General features: G+C 40.4%; 1 protein-coding gene across 1 annotated transcript in view; it reads right to left on the bottom strand.

Moving 5' to 3' along the window:
- Nucleotides 1-510: 510 nt before the first annotated feature.
- Nucleotides 511-17517, bottom strand: part of MBOAT2 (membrane bound O-acyltransferase domain containing 2) — a 116465-nt gene continuing 99458 nt past the window's right edge. Inside the window, exons 8-13 of the mRNA XM_048498376.1 lie at nt 10469-10661; nt 9235-9338; nt 7997-8061; nt 7043-7175; nt 5279-5430; nt 511-2509 (exon numbers count right to left, since the gene is read on the bottom strand). Of these exons, the coding sequence (XP_048354333.1) occupies nt 2284-2509; nt 5279-5430; nt 7043-7175; nt 7997-8061; nt 9235-9338; nt 10469-10661 (873 nt within the window). The 3' untranslated portion in view covers nt 511-2283. The remainder of the gene's footprint in view (nt 2510-5278; nt 5431-7042; nt 7176-7996; nt 8062-9234; nt 9339-10468; nt 10662-17517) is intronic.

Consider the following 17517-nt stretch of genomic DNA (forward strand, 5'->3'; position numbering starts at 1 on the left):
CCTTTCCCTCCCATTGCCCCTGCTTGCCACACACCCCACCTTCCCCTCCCAGGGTGAAGGGAAGAACTGGGGGGGGGGGTGGCTGCTGACCTTGTGGCAGGCCCTGCCCCATGGGCCAGCTCCATGTCCTTGCGGGCACCGGTGGGAGACACCACAAAAATGAGGGGGGGTAGTGTTGCTGCGGTACCCCTGGGACATGCTCACGGCACCCCAGGGTACCACGGTACCCTGGTTGAGAATGGCTGCTCCATAGGGACAAACAGAAGGGCTGCAACTTTGTAACCAGTTGAAGAGGTAACCTTCCCCAACCTAAACTCAAGAGCTGCACAGAATAAGGTGGGGTTTAATTCCCACACTGCTGGTGTTTACATGTACCTCTTCATTTTTTCCCCAATAGAAAAGTCAACAGCTGCCTTTTATTCACTCTTAAATCAGGAAAAGAAAAGCACTCTACCTGGACACTTGTAGCTGAGGCAAAATATGTTTCTGCTTTTGACATGGGCTATCCAATTCATACACATTCACATCTCTTTTAATGGTACTACAATTTTGTATGACATTGTCATTACTCAAGGCCTTTTCAATATGCACAGCTACCTGCTTTACCTCTTTCCAACATTTTAAACAATCTAATAAACATTTGTTAGCTTTCATAACAGAAGTTACCGGTAGTCAAATATCCAGTATATCAGAGAGGCACATCATTAAAAAAAAATAGAAATCCAAGACCATTCTGAAGTAGCAGAATGTCCTATTCTTACTCCTGATTCAAGAGTAGATCAATGAGTCTGATGTCCATTCTGTATCCAGATACTTTGTTTTCTACGTGACACCAACAAAGATCTAACCTTACCTTCTAGGCTCATTTAAGAGAAAAAAAATCAGCCATCAACTTCACAGCAATTAAAGCACAAAACATTATCAGAAATAAAATTAATCTTATGGTTAAAGTAATATCTGGATTTTCATTATTGATGCTGCGGCATTCACTAAGAGTTTTTTTTTAAGTTATGCAGAATAAGCAAATGTAAAATTATAGCCCTTTAGTACTTCATTACTTTAGCAATACTCATATTCACACTAAAGTGACCAGTATTTATCATTTCCCTTGATAGACGTTTCCAAAAAAACCAGGGGGGGAAACAGAACCGTCAGGAATATTTTATCAAAAGGGTACAGTATGATCTCCACATCCAAACTACTGGCTTAAAGTCATCTGAGCCACAAGCTTTCCAGTGTTACAGGTCATGTAATGTTGAAGATGAGCTACACAATACCTATTTTATTTAACAATTTCATCTTTTGTTTAATATAAACTGAGTTATAACCATAAAATAATCTGGCTATACTTATATCATAAGCACCTTCTTGCATTAATTCTTCACATCTCTGAACAAGTTTCCAAGTGACAGTATCTTAAGGTCACCCCTTGCAAAATGGTTTGTACATAACAACAAGGAGGAATTTTACGGGAAGGGTGTAACTCTGCAAATGCCATCATGTACCTAATAGCAAAGCTCACACAGATTGAAAGAGCAAAATGAAACAAAACTAGGGTATTTTGCTCTGGACAGGGGTACATTTTTCAAGTTCAGAAAATATCTGGGGGTGCGTGGCAGACAACTCCTTTGTAATGAGCGTGTTTGTCAAACAAAAACTTCCTATAATTTAGCATTGGCAACATTTGCAGTCTAGAACGATCACCTGATACTCTTAAGAAAACCCTCCAAATACTGAGATGCTTATTGAAATGCCTTCAAACTCCAGCGAACTTTCTGCTTTCACTTTCATATTTTGTCCTTCAGCACCAGAAAGCCTACATTTTAACTATGCTTCCCATATTTAATATTAAACATGAAAATAGCACTTAGAAACATTATTTCAATAGATCGAGGGTTTAAGGCAAGGCATTTGCTGGGGAAAAATATTATTCTGTTGTTAATCTGGATTGACACAATTTGTTCTTCACCCCCGTCGGTGCCTTGTGATACAGAAAGTACATTCAGCAAAGAGGACACCTAAAACCTGATGGACACACACAGTAAATCCTGAGTGCCCACTGAAATAATGGTAATTTTTTTTCTATAAGGCGTGATCCACAGGAGCATGGCACGGGAGAGGTTAATTTCCTTCGTTTCCATTTATACTAGTGTATTCAATATTCCCTAGGGATATAGCTTTTTTTTTTAACTAATAATCTTTTCAGACAAATACAAACCCCTTCAAAAGGTACTATAAATGGGTTCTGAAAATATAAAATATATCCAGCATCACATCTCCTAATCATTGTTTTGTTGTTGTATTTCTCTGTGTGATTTCCCGTTTTTGATTGAAATTATTTGTTGTGGAATAATTGTTATGTCCCATAACGCTTTCTTCTTCTTCTTCCTGCTTTTTTGAACAAAAGGACTGGCTGTCTTCTTGCTCTTCGCTTCCTTTCTGAGTTCTTTTTGTTGTAAATATCAACAACACTAAGATGCAGACAATGTGGAGGCAGAAATTCCAGGAGCTAAACAAAGAAATAAAAATGAATACTGTCAATCTCGTTTCTAGTATTTTACACTAATGCTTAACACCCATCTCAAGAAATTTATATCGCCTTGTCTTTGCTAAACATTGGAAATCAAATAACATCCCAACAATGGATGAATGGAAGCTAAAAGTAATGGACAAGCAAGCACATCAAGTGAAACAGTTGCCGGCTGAAACATACAGAAAAAACTGGCAACTATGGACAAATTTCATTGCTAAAGAGAATGACGTCATTATTCTTCCAGTTGACTACTAAAGAAGACTATATAATTTCTTATATTATTTTTTTAAATTAACAATGACAAGAGGTTATATATGTTATGAAGACAATAACATGATTGAATTATATAAATTATATAAAGTTGAATGGTAACTAACAACAAAGTATGTATAGTAAATATAACCTTGAAACTGTCTTTATTGAAACACAGTTAGTTAATAATGTATTAGTAAACAGAAATCAAAGTTGAAGATGAAATCCTATGGACAATAATGTTAGACAAAAAAGACAAGAAGCACGATAAACGTGTTTCTCGCTACCTCCTTCCCTCTATTCACTGTTTCTACTCTTTTTAACTCTTATCTCATCTTGACAATTTTACAATAACCCCTCCTTCTCTCTTTCCCTCGATCTTTATTTTGGTAATTCTGTATAATTGTGACGAAACACTGTAGTTATGCCAGTTCATAGAACCGTAACCGAATTACTTATTTTAATCATTCTATTTGTCTTTCTTTTTCTGTAATTGCTGATTGAATTTAATAAAGCATTTATTTAAAAAAAAGAAATTTATATCAAGGGTCTCTCTGCCCCTATTGATCCTTCTCCCTCCCCTTCTGCAATTTTCCCTGTGAATATATGGAAAAGGATTTCTTTTTCATAGCATCTGAAGAAGTGAGCGCTGACTCACAAACGCTCATGGTGGAATAAATGTGGTTTGTTTTGAATGTGCCACTGGACTTTTGGTTTATTTTTCCATGGCTGGCAGTATCTTCAGAAGGTCTGCTATACCAACCAAGGTTTTCAGGTATTCTTGTGTATTTTTGTAATGACCCAAGATCAGTTGGGAACCTTAACATGAATAGTTCATAATGCCCAATTTGGCAGGATATGTTCGAGCAACACTTTGGCACTGAGGGAGTTTTACTATCTTTGAAACGGCAAGATAGGGACGTACGGGGATGAGAGGAAAGGGAAAGTCTCAACAACACTGCCTGTATGAGAGTTGTTATACTCAGGGAATGTCAAAACTCTTGCAAGGTAGAATCTGTCTTATTTATTCCTACTTTCCTGCAACAATTTAATTATTAAAAAGAGCAGCATTTTTTTTGGGTGACGTCCATTTCTTGCTGTAAATACATTCTTCACCTTAGTTTCTAACATTTCATGAATTTCAGTACAAAAAGTAACTAAGGTGCCAGTTTTTATACCGTGTGTGTACCCTTATGGGCTTCTGCCTGCATTTAGTTGGCACACAATTCTTAAGTATGGAGTAGGCTAGGGAAAATAACAGATTATATGAATTAGAATGAAATTATTAGAAAAAATGGGAAAGTACATGGAATCATGACAGGCATGGGGAAAAAATTCCCCATGAACACTGAGGACTTCAACAGATATTGCCTGAATATTTTCTTACGTCTCCCCATAATTAAAAAAAATTATCCGTTACAAATGTGGCACAGACATACCTGCTGCTGCAGTTGCACTCGGGAGTAGTGCGGGAGGGCGAGGTGGCCCTGAATCGGCCACATATTGTGAAAATTAAGTGTAGAAGAGGACAGCAATGTGAAAAAATACTTTGAGTCCCCAGCCAGAGGAACAAGCAGAATATAAATAAATGAATGCATGTGTGGCGTTTCCCCTAGTTGCCCCGGCCCCACAAGTGGCTGTACCGACCCACCTTCCCTGACCTGGGAGTTGGACTCCCCAGACGATGTTATCTTAGCCTGGCCCTGAGGGCCAAGGAACAGTCTTGCCCACAGGGCGCCTTGCGTTAGGCCATGCCTTGTACCCTCCTCCCGTACCCTGGCCTGGGGTCCCGGCGCTGTTTGCCAGAGCCACCGGCTTGCCTGACCCCTCTCGCTCTCTCTGTTGCCTCACAGAAGAGAGCCCTCTGATTGCTTCTCCCCTTCCCCGGCTTCCTTGCCCCACCCTGTTATGCTTCACAGGGGTGGGGTGGGTGAGCAGCCGGTGTGAAGCTCGGGGCTCACCAGCCTGTTTCCCCACAGCGCTGGGCAGCCACCCCTTCTAAGCTCCTTGTCTCTCTACCACTCCCTTCCTCTGCCAATGCCCTCCCCAGTCCCTGCTGCAGCGGCAGCTCCAGAGGCCCATTTCCCTTCTCCTTTTATCTACTCCTCCTCTTGGCCCAGCTGCAGCTCATCACTCTCTCACAGCCGGTTCAGCTGTGAGAGGCCCCTCCCTGCCAACACTCACTCTGCTGGCTTTTACTCTGTCTGTTGTATCCTGCTGTCTCTCCCTTTGCTAGCCCTTGCCCTGCCTGCTGTGCTGAGTCCGGGCGCTGGGGACAGGGCCGCGCCCGGACAGCATGCATGAATGATGCATAATAAGTCGTCTGATTCTTTGTCAAGCACTAAGTATCTCCTGAAATCCTATGTGTGAAATCTGAGACCAACTGATTACTTCTTCCTCATTTGTCAATGAAATAATCTAGATCATGCATACGCCATAAACAAAGCTTGCCACTAGAATATTTTTCTAAATGCTAATTAAGCGTCCACTTACCTATAGAATTTGATAGATGGTTTTACAGATAGTAGTACAAATGGTACAACCGTATAACTTATTGCTACTTGAGTTGTCATCCACGTCATAATATCGTAGCATAATTTGGTGGCTAGAGAATCAATGAAGTGGTGCCTAATGTTCTTCCTTATCTAAACATAAAAGTGACACACAAAATTAGAACCTCAGCCTCCTTACAATATGTAAAATCCTTACAGTATTTACAGGAAACAATAATCTAGATACAGCCAGAGTGATATTAACACCATGTTGATCCAATATGTTTTCAAAAGGAAGGATTCCATTTGCTGTAGATTTCACAGGACTAAAGCTATACTTTTAGGAAGCTGTCTATGAGTAAGTCACAGTTCTTCTCTTTATTCTTTTCCCAGCAGACATTTGACTTCATGTTCTGTCAAGTTCAGACTGATGGAGAAGATATCAGCCTCGAGCTTGTTTCCATCATTTTCCTTTTAATCCAGATTGAAACTGATGGGGAACATCAGTCACTTGACTGATGGAAGGCATTAGGGGTAAATTGCAACATGTCATGCTAGGTCCACTCCATGCTTCTTTTTACTCCCTGGAAAACGTGGCTGGTTACAACAGCTTACCAAAAAAAGATATCAGTCCTTACCTGAATAGATAAAAATCTGTGCACCTGCCCTTTGGTTCCACATTTCCTGCCTGGGTACCTGAAGGACCATCTCCTCCTATATGATCCAGACCATCATTTAAGGTCTGCTTCTCAAGCCCTGTTCTCTGTGGGCGATTCCGCACATGAGTAAAATAGGTTCGACCCAGTTCCCTGAGAAGGGTACTGACCGAGGTCGAAGCCATTGTTGTTCCCCACTGCAACCAGCTTGATCCCAGCTCGGAGGGCGGAATCATCCTGTGCCTCTTCGCCGCTCCGTTCCGATTGGCTACTGTTCTATGGCCATGTTCCGTCTAACCCCACACATGTTATTAAAAAAACTGCCACAGGAATGGAGGGACGAAGGTAGCGTTTTTTGATTGGCCAGCTGTACGCATGCCCAAAACACTCAGCTGTGATTGGCTGAATGGGGGACTCCTGGCACCAGAGATTCCGCACTTTACTGGAATCGAGCTGAGTTCGAGCGTGGTTCCCTGAAAAAGTAGTAGTTCCCAACTGGAGTCGGACATTTGACCATTACACATCGATTCCAGTGGTTGTGCGGAGCACTTAGGTCGAACGCAGCTCAAACTTAGGTTGATAACGCAAGTGCGGAATCGACCTGTGTCTCCACCTTCAGAGGTGAGGCAGTTGGCAACTAGAGACAGCACTGTTCGTGGTTGCACCTCATTTTTGGAATGACCTCCCACTTGAGGCTCACTTTACATTCTTTTAGATGCCAGAGTAACGCACAATTTTCTACTTGGGATGTATCTTTTCACCTTTTGAATGATCTGCTCTATTTTATGGATAGTTTTATGCTGCTTGTGAATTTTAATGGCTTGTATTTTAGAATGTGGTTTTTCATTGTACGCCACCTTGACCAGGACTTTGAAGAAGCAATATAGACATATTCTAAATAAATAAAAGTTTAGAGAACTCTCCATTGCTGCAAATTTCAATGACTTTGTCAAATCAACAACTTGAAGTTATTCACCTGTGCAACACGTTTAGAGATTGGTACCTCTTGCAAAGACCCACTTTGAAGTTTTGTTTATAATGTGGCTTTGTATTCACTCATTTGTATTCACACTATTAATAATCAAGTGCATAAATGCATTGGTACTTACCGTTCGTGCTGCAAGTGTCATTAGCACCCCTGTTAAGAATGTTAAATAATATCCTGGATATACCCCGTGCCAAATTGCTGACAAAATAAAAGTCTGTATCGTTGGACTAAAGGAGGCTCGCTCATAGCATACTCTAAAAGTTCAAAGGAAGAAAAGGAACAGAAAGAAAACATGTTTATTTTTACAAGCAGACTACCTAAAGTAATTAAATTCGTATTGTATTTGAAGTTTCACACTGGAGCATGGAATTCACACTGGAGCATCCATGGAATTCCACCAAACTCCAACCCAACCCAACCCAACCTAAATACTTTAGAAAACTTCACATCCCAGCCTGGGAATTAATTTGCTTACAAGTAATGACATTGTTTTTCCACAAAACAAATGGTTAGCAGAGATCCTGAATAACCCCCACTACTCTGATTATAAGCCTTCCAGGAAACAGCTTCTGGCCTTAAAGTACAAACAATTGGAAACTGATTAGACCCTACAATGAGAAACTCCAAGATGGTCTTCAAATGACCCACAGAAAGCATAGCAGGAGTCATTCACCACAACAGGCAAACAACTGTCTCAGAGGTCTTTGGCATCTTGAGATTGGCAAACCATCACACTGCCGTCCCCATAAAGTAGGTTCCAGAGAGATGGACCCTAACATAACTACTCAAGATCCAAACATAAGTTCATGCACAAAAGTGGCTATTCTTGAGACTGGCAAAACATCACATTGCTGTCCCCATAAAGTAGGTTCCAGAGAGATGGACCCTAAAATAACTACTCAAGCTCCAAACATAAGTTCATGTACAAAAAAAGTGGCTATTCTTGTTCTAGCACAGTTAGGTAAGGCAGCAAGCCAGAACAGAAACACCTCAGACCTGACTATCATCATTTACTCTCCCACACACCCTCAGAGAAGGTCAGAAAGACAAAGACAAAGGACATCACAGACTGTACCTTTTGAGCCAAAGAGCTGTCTGGATATTCCAGTTATCAAGAAACATCTTGAAACTTGTTGAAAACTGTAACGTTAACAAATCACATTTTATTTTCTGCAGTGCAGAAGTAAATTCCCCATGCAGTTATTTATACCATACAGTAAATAATATTAACAAGTTATTCAACATATGTTAGGCATCTGAGGAAGTATTATTTTAGAATGGAATAAAGACATTTTGAGCTGCCTTGGTTGCGTTATTTCAAATTCTGCAGCTGCAGTCTCTAGTAGAGCCAGAAAGATGCACTTGCTGGCAGCGCATGGCTGGATCATCCACGCACAGGGGTTTGGCAGCCTTCTGTGACTGCACTGGGCTACAACATGCCAGAAGCAGCTGTTTTGCTGTCAGCTGAACCCAACACACATACATGCACTCATACCAAGAAGGCGTCCAGAATAATACAGAACTTAGCCACTCACTCATTTCATTCAGGAAGTCCCTTTCCTCAATCCTTGCACCAATACTGCCCCCATCTATGGTGGTAGAACACAAACTTTCAGATGGCTCAAGCCATAAAACCAGAATAAAAACCCAATCCAACATTAGAATTCCTCACTGTAACATAGCAGATACTGTTGGGGTCTAAGAAAAACCACATTTTGTTAACTTCTGGCTGCTAAAAGCTGTTCCACTTCAGCATCTGAAGTAACAGGTGGACTTAGAAGATGCTGTTTCTTCCACAAGTCAAGTCTCAGATAATGCTACTCTTTAATATCCTGAATGGAAGCAGCTGTACACTTTGCTGCCACACTGGGGTATAAAGGTTACGGCAAAATGAAGGAGCCAACTTAGAGGGAGGGAAAGACTGTGACCAACCAATGCACAGAGAAATCATCTTTCTAGCTTGTTGTGATTTTGCCATCCTCTGCTTTTCCTTCTTGGGAGTGCTTAGGGGTTTTTTTTAACCTCCAATCAAAACTCCTGTATTTTGAAGATAGAGAATCTCTGGATCTAGCCCCAGATTAATTTGTGATGTATCCTGCCAAGGTTCATCTCTGAAGTCAGTTTTCAGTATGAGGGCTGAACTTGTGAAGAAATTATACCAATGCCAGTTTCCACTTCAAATGTTTAATTTGGCAGTAGCAACTTCATATTTTGTACATTAATCTCACAACAACAGATGTTAAATCAGAGGGCCAGACACAAATGATACATTTTTCATTCCCACAAACTTTTATAAAAGATCCGGGTACCAACCTCTATATGCAGAATTCTCAGATTTGAAATCAAATCCCAATTTGAGACTCCATTTTTATCATAGCCTCTGAAACCAAACCCTGCTGCATTATTGATTGCATCAGCTGCAAAGACACACAAGAAAGGAGGCAATCCGTTATAAATAAACAGGTTATTAACCATATAAACATTGTTTTGCATTTTGGTGTTTTCTCTCATATTGATGACTGGAATCTAAGTTTAGGGAGGTTTGAAATAGTTCTCTCCATTTTTGATGAAAACAATTTCTTCATCTCTTTACGATTATTACCACTTTACGAAACTGCAGAATTCACAAGATCCCAAATGATTCTTTAGTCATCATATTCTGAGTACCACTTCCTAGATCCAGGCTACCTGTACTGGGCCTCGTGTCTTAAAATGCAATGCTATCAAAACCAAAATTGCTTTTTTTAAAAAAAGGATATTTTTCTTCTTTAGAGATACAGAAACCTACCGCTATCCCCTACAAAGCTGCAGAAGTTTAGAGAACCATATTACTGGACTCTAGCAAGGTATATGTAAAGCCCAGTGAAAAACAGAAGGAAACTATTTGTGCTGTTGAAGTGTTAGGATGACGAGCAAAGCAGCAAAGCAAAAAAGTTAAACTTTAAATTAACTGGATGTTAATTTACTCTTTTCAGCCCAATAAGAATAATACGTAAACTTATTGATTATGCTGGTTATCAAAAACAGCCAGATACGCTGGCTATTTAAAAACAACAACAAGCATAGAACTCAGAATATAAGAATTTCAAGCTAAACTATTAAACAGAATGGGCTGGACCTAAACCATGGTATTAATTCCAAAGGTTTTACCCATAGAAACAATCCTTCCACTGACAGAGGATAGTGTTCCGCTCAAGGAAGATCTCTGTGAGTGGGAAAGCACATTTAGATCCACAACCATTGTTTGGTTCAGCCCAACGTTTAATGAATTTTATAAAGCAACAATGCTATTATAATTAAAAACAATAATAGCTGCTACTTAATGCCAAGCATGCTATAGAGTTGCATATAGCATTTCAAAGTTAAATTCAGGTAGACTAAAGTTAGCAGCTCAATATCAACGTGTGTCTAGTTCTTTAAGAAAAACTTCACAGTAGTTTGCAAACAGTTCTATCTCAACCCACAAGAGGGCACTGTCTCAAATCTTTCTTGTAGGTTTGGACAACACTATACAGCATACACAAATTCATTTTAAGAATCTATTTACCTAAAGTCCATGCAAAATAGTATTTGGGTCTGGCAGCCATAAGAGACAGGTACAGGTAGATAATCCTTGTAGGTACTGATGCTGTAGCTCTGAAATGATCGTCAATGTTGTACTCTACTGGCAAAGTTTGGCTAACAGTCATGTGAAATAATAACGATAGTCCACACACTACGAGTTTCTGCGCCACAGCTGTCTGAAACACGTAAACAAGTAAGGCTTTGTGAGCATCTTTTAAAAATAAACTTGCAAATGGGATGAATTAGCAGGGTTGTTTTTTCATCCAGCTAAAATGGTGTCCACCATGTGGTGTCATATCTGAATAATAGAAGTACCTCATGTTTCCACTTCTCATGGTTTCTAGTAATTTATGACAGAGCTTGCGATTCTGGAAGTTTAAATTATATGGGTATTCGTCCTGAGTTCATGCATGTTCCCCACACTCACCTTCAGATACACAGAGGCCCCTTCCGCACATGCAGAATAATGCACGTTCAATCCACTTTCACAATGGTTTGAAAGTGGATTTTGCTATTTCGCACAGTAAAATCCAGCTTCAAAGTGCATTGAAAGTAGACTGAAAGTGCATTATTCTGTATGTGCGGAAGGGAACAGAGACAGCTCTCCACCTCCATTCGCCCTAAGCAACCCAGGCTGAAAGTTCTGATCAGCATAACATTTATGCTGAGCATGAGGGAAAAGGATAAAACTAGGGAGATTTTTTTTCTCTAGCTGCACTCTTCCATGTGTTTTACAGCCAATGAGATCCTAGTCTCAAAAGAGCAGAAGCAGGAAATACTTGGCCTAAGATTTTGCAGTACCTGGCTTCTCATTGCAACAACTACCATTGTTTTAGCATTGGTATTTAAATTCAGAACAAGATCCTGAGGCATGCTGCCTGATCTTTTTCACAATACAGATTGCAATAAGAAAACACATAGTCATGTAACATGGTCAATAACAGGACAGACACCTCCCAACATCTTTCACTTGTAATATGATTCACCCTTTCTTCACTGAGCTTTCTTTCTTCGCCCTTTCTAAATCCTACACATCATCTTTCAAAGCTTTTCTTCAGTTTAAGCTGCGATCTTCATGTATGGCATACAAAAGTTTTTGCCAATAATAGACTGTGTATGATTAACGGATAACAGTTTTAAACACATTAAATGCGTAATTTAATTTGTCACTGTATGACTACTGGCAGTCAGAGAACCAAACAGACATAACATACAAAAATAGGATCTTTCAATCTATCCACTTGTGTGTTCTAGTTTTTGAACTTAACAGGATTCTTACCACAACAGTCTCAATAATGGCCGTTGTTCCACTGAAATAAGCCACACTAGACATGCTTTCCCCCTTATATTGCCACAATGAAAAGGGCTAGAGGCCTGCTCTTTTAAAAGGAGAGTGGAACATTCATAGAGTTTGATCATACAGTCTGATTGTCACAGCATTGTAACAATTACAATTAAAACAATGCCAATTAAAAGCAAAAACAAATAGTGCCCTTGCCTGGAACATGGGACAGGAAAGAATGGTCACTGTGGGGGAATGGAGCAGGGCAAATGCAGGAAAATCAGCCACGTGGAAGCCTCGTTTCAGCTGTGCTGCAGTGCCACCAAGAAAACCAGAGTATCTCATCAAAGTCACCTTGCAGTGTATCTGCCTCCGCTTAGCAACAGTTGCGATTATAATTTTAAAAACTATTACATTAACTGAATAAAATGTACTCCAATAGCATAACAAATGCCCTCATAGCATTATAAGCCGTTTTCTCAATTCTGCAGTTTAATGCAGCACGTATGCAATGTTGCATGCTCTAGAAACTTATTTGCACACTGATAGAAAAATATATCATGCTGACAGCTGAGCATGCTTCCCACACAACTTATGCTCTGTTATTTCACCATTTCTGCTTCCAACCTGCCTTTTGTTTTCAGTTTTCTTGATTATCTATTCCTCAGAGAAAGAACTGTACATGCATTTGACATAACTCGCTTTTGTTGCTCCAATGCCTTGTTTCACAAAGGCAACAAAAAAGTAGGTATCAGTGTTTTAAGCTTAATTTTGCTCACTTTATTAAAGCCATCCATTCACAAAATGCCTGCTCCATTTCACTACAAACAGCACTTCAAGGAAGTCTATGGTGACAAGGCAAACCTGGCCTAGATTATATCCTAGAGAATATCAACATCTTGTGTAAGTCTTATGTTCTGATATCAGCTGGTACACACATGGCTATGAGGAAAACTGACTCTTAATCCATTTTACAATGTCTGATTTAAACTCCTATGACCTAGATCAGTGGTTCTCAACCTTCCTAATGCTGCGATCCTTTAATACAGTTCCTTGTGTTGTGGTGACCCCCAACCCTAACATTTATCCATTTTACAGATGGAGAACACTGATGCAGAGAGTCTTAGGCGACCCCTGTGAAAGGTCGTTTGACCCCTGAAGGGTTCGCAACCCACAGGTTGAGCACCACTGACCTAGATGGTACCAATATGAATCCAGTACAGAACTTCTATTGCCTATGGCTGTGGTGGCGAATCTTTGGCACTCCAGATGTTATGGACTAAAATTCCCATCAGCCCCTGCCAGCATGGCCAATTGGCCATGCTGGCAGGGGCTGATGGAAATTGTAGTCCATAACATCTGGAGTGCCAAAGGTTCGCCACCACTGGCCTATGGTTATGATGAAGGTGAGAAAATTATGTTGATTAACTCATCAGAAAACTCTGTTATCTAAATAACAAGTGTATTTGATAACACTTTTTTTTTAAAAAAAAAGGATTTTAAAAATGTCCTAATAGTTTCACAGAGACACTTGCAAGTAGCATTAGGTCTCTGGAGCTCTCCTGAAAAAGAGCATATTCACCCTGAACTTCTACTAAGAGTAGTTTGATAACATAATCTATTCTGCCTTTGGTACTCTAGTGGACTGAATAATGCTGGTGTTCACCTTTATTTTTCTTCTCCCTTGGTCATGACCTTCTATACCGCACTCAGCCGTCAAGGCAACACCGCAATAGTCTTCTTTGTCACTGATAAACCATCAGCCTTATACTGAAGTAAAAGAGATTGTCACTGCTGTAGAACAAAATGCTTCTGTCTTACTTAAATAGATTATAACTAACATGAAAACATATTTTTCCTCATCGAGCTTTTGAATGCCACTCACAAGTATTCACTTGTATTCTTGCAGTACACTGGAGCCAGGATAATGTTGATTATATTGGCAAAGAGCATCACTTTGTGGCACAGAATTGCACTAGATGATCTGCAGGAACATTTTAGTCCTGTTTTAGTCACTTCTCCTCCAACCTCTAGCTTTTCTTTATATTAAAATACGAGCTATCCTTAATATTATATTAAGTAATTTTTTTAAAAAAAAAATCTCCCTGAGAAAGGGACAGATCAAGTTTTGTAACGAACTTTTTTTGTTGGCGGTGTGCAATCTAGAGCAATTCACAACTCAATGATGACTGACTACCATCTCCTCACAAAATCAAACCAAAAGGGACAAAAGTGAACAAACACGTAGACAAGAGTGGCCTGGTAGACATTATACGCCTAGAGTTTGACAAAGTGCCTCACCAAGGATTAGTAGTCATGAGGTAGGAAGACGAATCCTTTTATGGCTTAAAAATTGGTTAAATGACAGGAAGCAAAGAGTAGGAATGAATGGACACTTCTCACAGTGGTGAGATGTAAGCAGTGGGAGCCCACATGGATTGATATTGAGGGCATTGTTAACTAATTTGTTCAAAAATGATCCAGAATGTGGCATGGCTCAGAGACTAGGACACGGAGTAATGGATTCAAGGTGAAGGAAAAGTGATTCCGCCTAAACATTAGGAAGAACTTCCTGACCGTCAGGGCTGTTCAACAGTGGAATTCATTGCCTTGGAGAGTGGTGGAGTCTCCTTCTTTGGAAGTTTTTAAACAAAGGTTGGATCAGCATATGTCGGGAGTGCTTTGATTGTGTGTTTCTGCATTGCAGGGGGTTGGACCTTGATGGCCCTTGTGGTCTATTCCAACTCTATGATTCTATGAGCAGTCCAGACAACACAAAAGTATTCATGATGGTGAAAGCCACGCCAAAAGGTCCAGAGTTCCAGGAAGATCTCTGCAAACTGGCTGAGTGGGCAACAAATTAGCAAATGAAGTTCAACCATAAGCGTATCTAGGGAAAATGTAGCCCAGTGCAAAATCTGAGTTTTCCGCCCCACCCTCCATATGGGTGGCCGCCCTCCCCCACCATGACCAAACAACTTTTTGTGTGGGGGTGATCCCCCCCCCCGGTGACTAACTGGCCGCAGCCGGAGTCATTGGACCCCATATGTTCCCCTGGGCACTATGCCCCCAAGTTCAATATAGGTAAGTGTAAGGTGGTCACACTGGAACAAAACACCCCAACTTCAAGTATAGGCTACTGGGTGTGAACTTGCTGAGAATGAGAGAGGAAATGATCTTGGGGTCATAGTAGATCGCTCAATCAAAGTGTCCACCCAGCATGCTACAACAGTGGAAAAAATAAACTAGGATGTTTAGGATTATTAGGAATGGGACTGAAAATAAAATGGCCAATATTACAATGCCCCTGTACAGGTCTATGGTGCTGCCTCCCTTGGAATAGTGTGCCCAGTTCTGGTCACAATATCTCAAAAAGGATATTGAAGCACTGGAAAAAGTTCAGGAGAAGGCGACCAAGATTATTAAAGGGTTGGAGCACCTTTCCTATGAGGAGAGGGTGAAGAGTCAGGAACCTTTTAATTTAGAAAAGAGATGCCTCAGTGGAGACATGATAGAGGTTTATAAAATGATGCATGATGTAGAAAGTGCACAGAGAGAACTTTTTCCTCCATGACAAGTGATTAAAATGTGGAATTTGCTGCCAGTGGGTGTAGTGATGACCACAGGCATAAGCAGCTTTAAAAGAGGATTAAACAGATGCAGAACATGACTGCTAGGCAGGGTGACTAAGGGGAACCTCCAAATTGAGAGGCACTAAAGCTCTGAATACCAGTTCCAGGAGGGAATATCAGGGGAAGTCCTCGGCCTTTATGCCCTTTTGCTAGACCTGCAGAGTAACTGATTGACCACTGTCTGTATGATTTATTTACGGTCTTTGACCAAAGCATTTACAATACAATTTAAAATAAACCAGCTTAGAATCTTCTTAGCTAATATAAGATAACAATTAAAATAACAATCCTGCATATTTCAGCAGCCAAGATGACCAAAACTTATAATGGTGTTTCTCAGTATCTATTTAAGAAGTCACTTCACCCTATTTTTCATTGTTCTTCAAAATTCTCAAATTTACACATGTAAACACAAAATCTTGCAACTGATGATGTAATATTAGGGTCTGTTCCCTGGAGTAACCTTCTTAATATATATTTATTATTATTACCAGCAAATCTTTAACACCGGATCCAACATATCTTTACGAGGCTCTTCCAGCAAAGGACACCTGAAAAACATATGCTCCATCGTGTCGATCTCTTTTAATGGACAATCACATAGCCTTTTTTCAAAGGGAATTTTCCTGTATCGTCCATCCAAAACCCTAGAGAGGAGTGAGTCACTTCTAGCTAAAGTGAATGCTCTTCTCTTATTACTAACTTCTAGAAAATATATATAGGGTGCTGGATCATTTTTGTATTTTAGGTGATCTGGAGAGGGATACTCTGAAAAAGCCACTAAATCAGACTGACGCTCAATATCAAAAATTCTTTGCTTGATAAATGATTTCACCCGTGCATGTCCCAGCTCTAGAACAGCCTGGGGGATATACCCATCTTGTACAGAGAACTGATGACTGATTTAAGCCACCTAGATTGAAAATTATCCCGCAGTATTAAAGGAAAAAGACCTTGGGGATTGAAATGGCCTGACAACCATTTGTAGATGGAGAAGAGATGTATAGTAGCCTCTACCCTAACCAGCCCCATTTCCAATCTAAGCCATGTGTTGGAAACACACTTTGGAACCTGCATTAAGGATCTTAAAAATCTAGATTGAACTCTTTCCAAAGTGCCAAACGAATGGTGAGAAGGTCCTAGGAAGGAACCATAAGTTAATTGGGGAATTAGTTTCGCTTTCTAAAGCTTGAGGGCTGCTGGAACATATGAGCCTCCACGGGTCTTGTGAAATTTTAGAATACTGTTTGCAGTTTTCTGTCCTTTTGTAGCTTGTGCCTTATGGTGGAAATTTCTGGCACCGGAGGCCTGTATTGTTACCCCTAAATATGTAAATCTGGTAACTTGATCTATTTTATTACCCTGGATTTGCCATTTTCTCATCTTTGGTCTTTTCCCAGACACAAGAATTTTTGTTTTTTTGAAATTTATTTCTAATTTTTCTTCTATAAAATAGCTGGACAATTCCAAAGGGACTCTTTTCATTCCTATAAATGTTCTCAACAGGATTTAGATAGAAAGCAAACAATAGTGGAGCAAGCATACAACCTTGTCTCAACACCCCTGTGTGTTCTTACAGTAAGGTGACCAGATGGTCACCTTTGTGAACCGGGACAGGCAGGTAGACGGGCGCCCCAGAAGGCCGTGCTCCTGCAGCCGTGCACGCTGGAGGCTGCCGCACTGCCTTGCGCCCCAGAAGGCAGTGCGGCAGCCTTCCAAAAATCGGGACAATTGAAATAACCCGAGGGACGCAGGACAAATTGTTTGAAGGCGGGACTGTTTGAAGGTGGGACTGTTTGAAGGCAGGACATCTGGTCAGCGTATCTTACAGGCTCAGTCAGGTGACCTTCACTACTGCATCTGACTCTAAGAAAGGTGTCCTTATACAAAATTTGCATGAGACTCAACAATCGCTTATCTATAGAGGTGTTTTGGAGTTGATTGACCACTGTGTGAGACTGGATGCTCGTCTGATCCAGAAAGGTTCTGCTTACATTAGTAAGCATTTTTCCACTAAGAAACCCTGAAAAAGAACATTATCCAAGACATGATTTGGCACTAAAGCAAAATCTAGCATGTGCTAGGTTATTGCTAAGCGGTCCAATTACATACAATCTA

This window comes from Sphaerodactylus townsendi, linkage group LG01 (genome assembly GCF_021028975.2).
Source record: "Sphaerodactylus townsendi isolate TG3544 linkage group LG01, MPM_Stown_v2.3, whole genome shotgun sequence".
Lineage (NCBI taxonomy): Eukaryota > Metazoa > Chordata > Lepidosauria > Squamata > Sphaerodactylidae > Sphaerodactylus > Sphaerodactylus townsendi.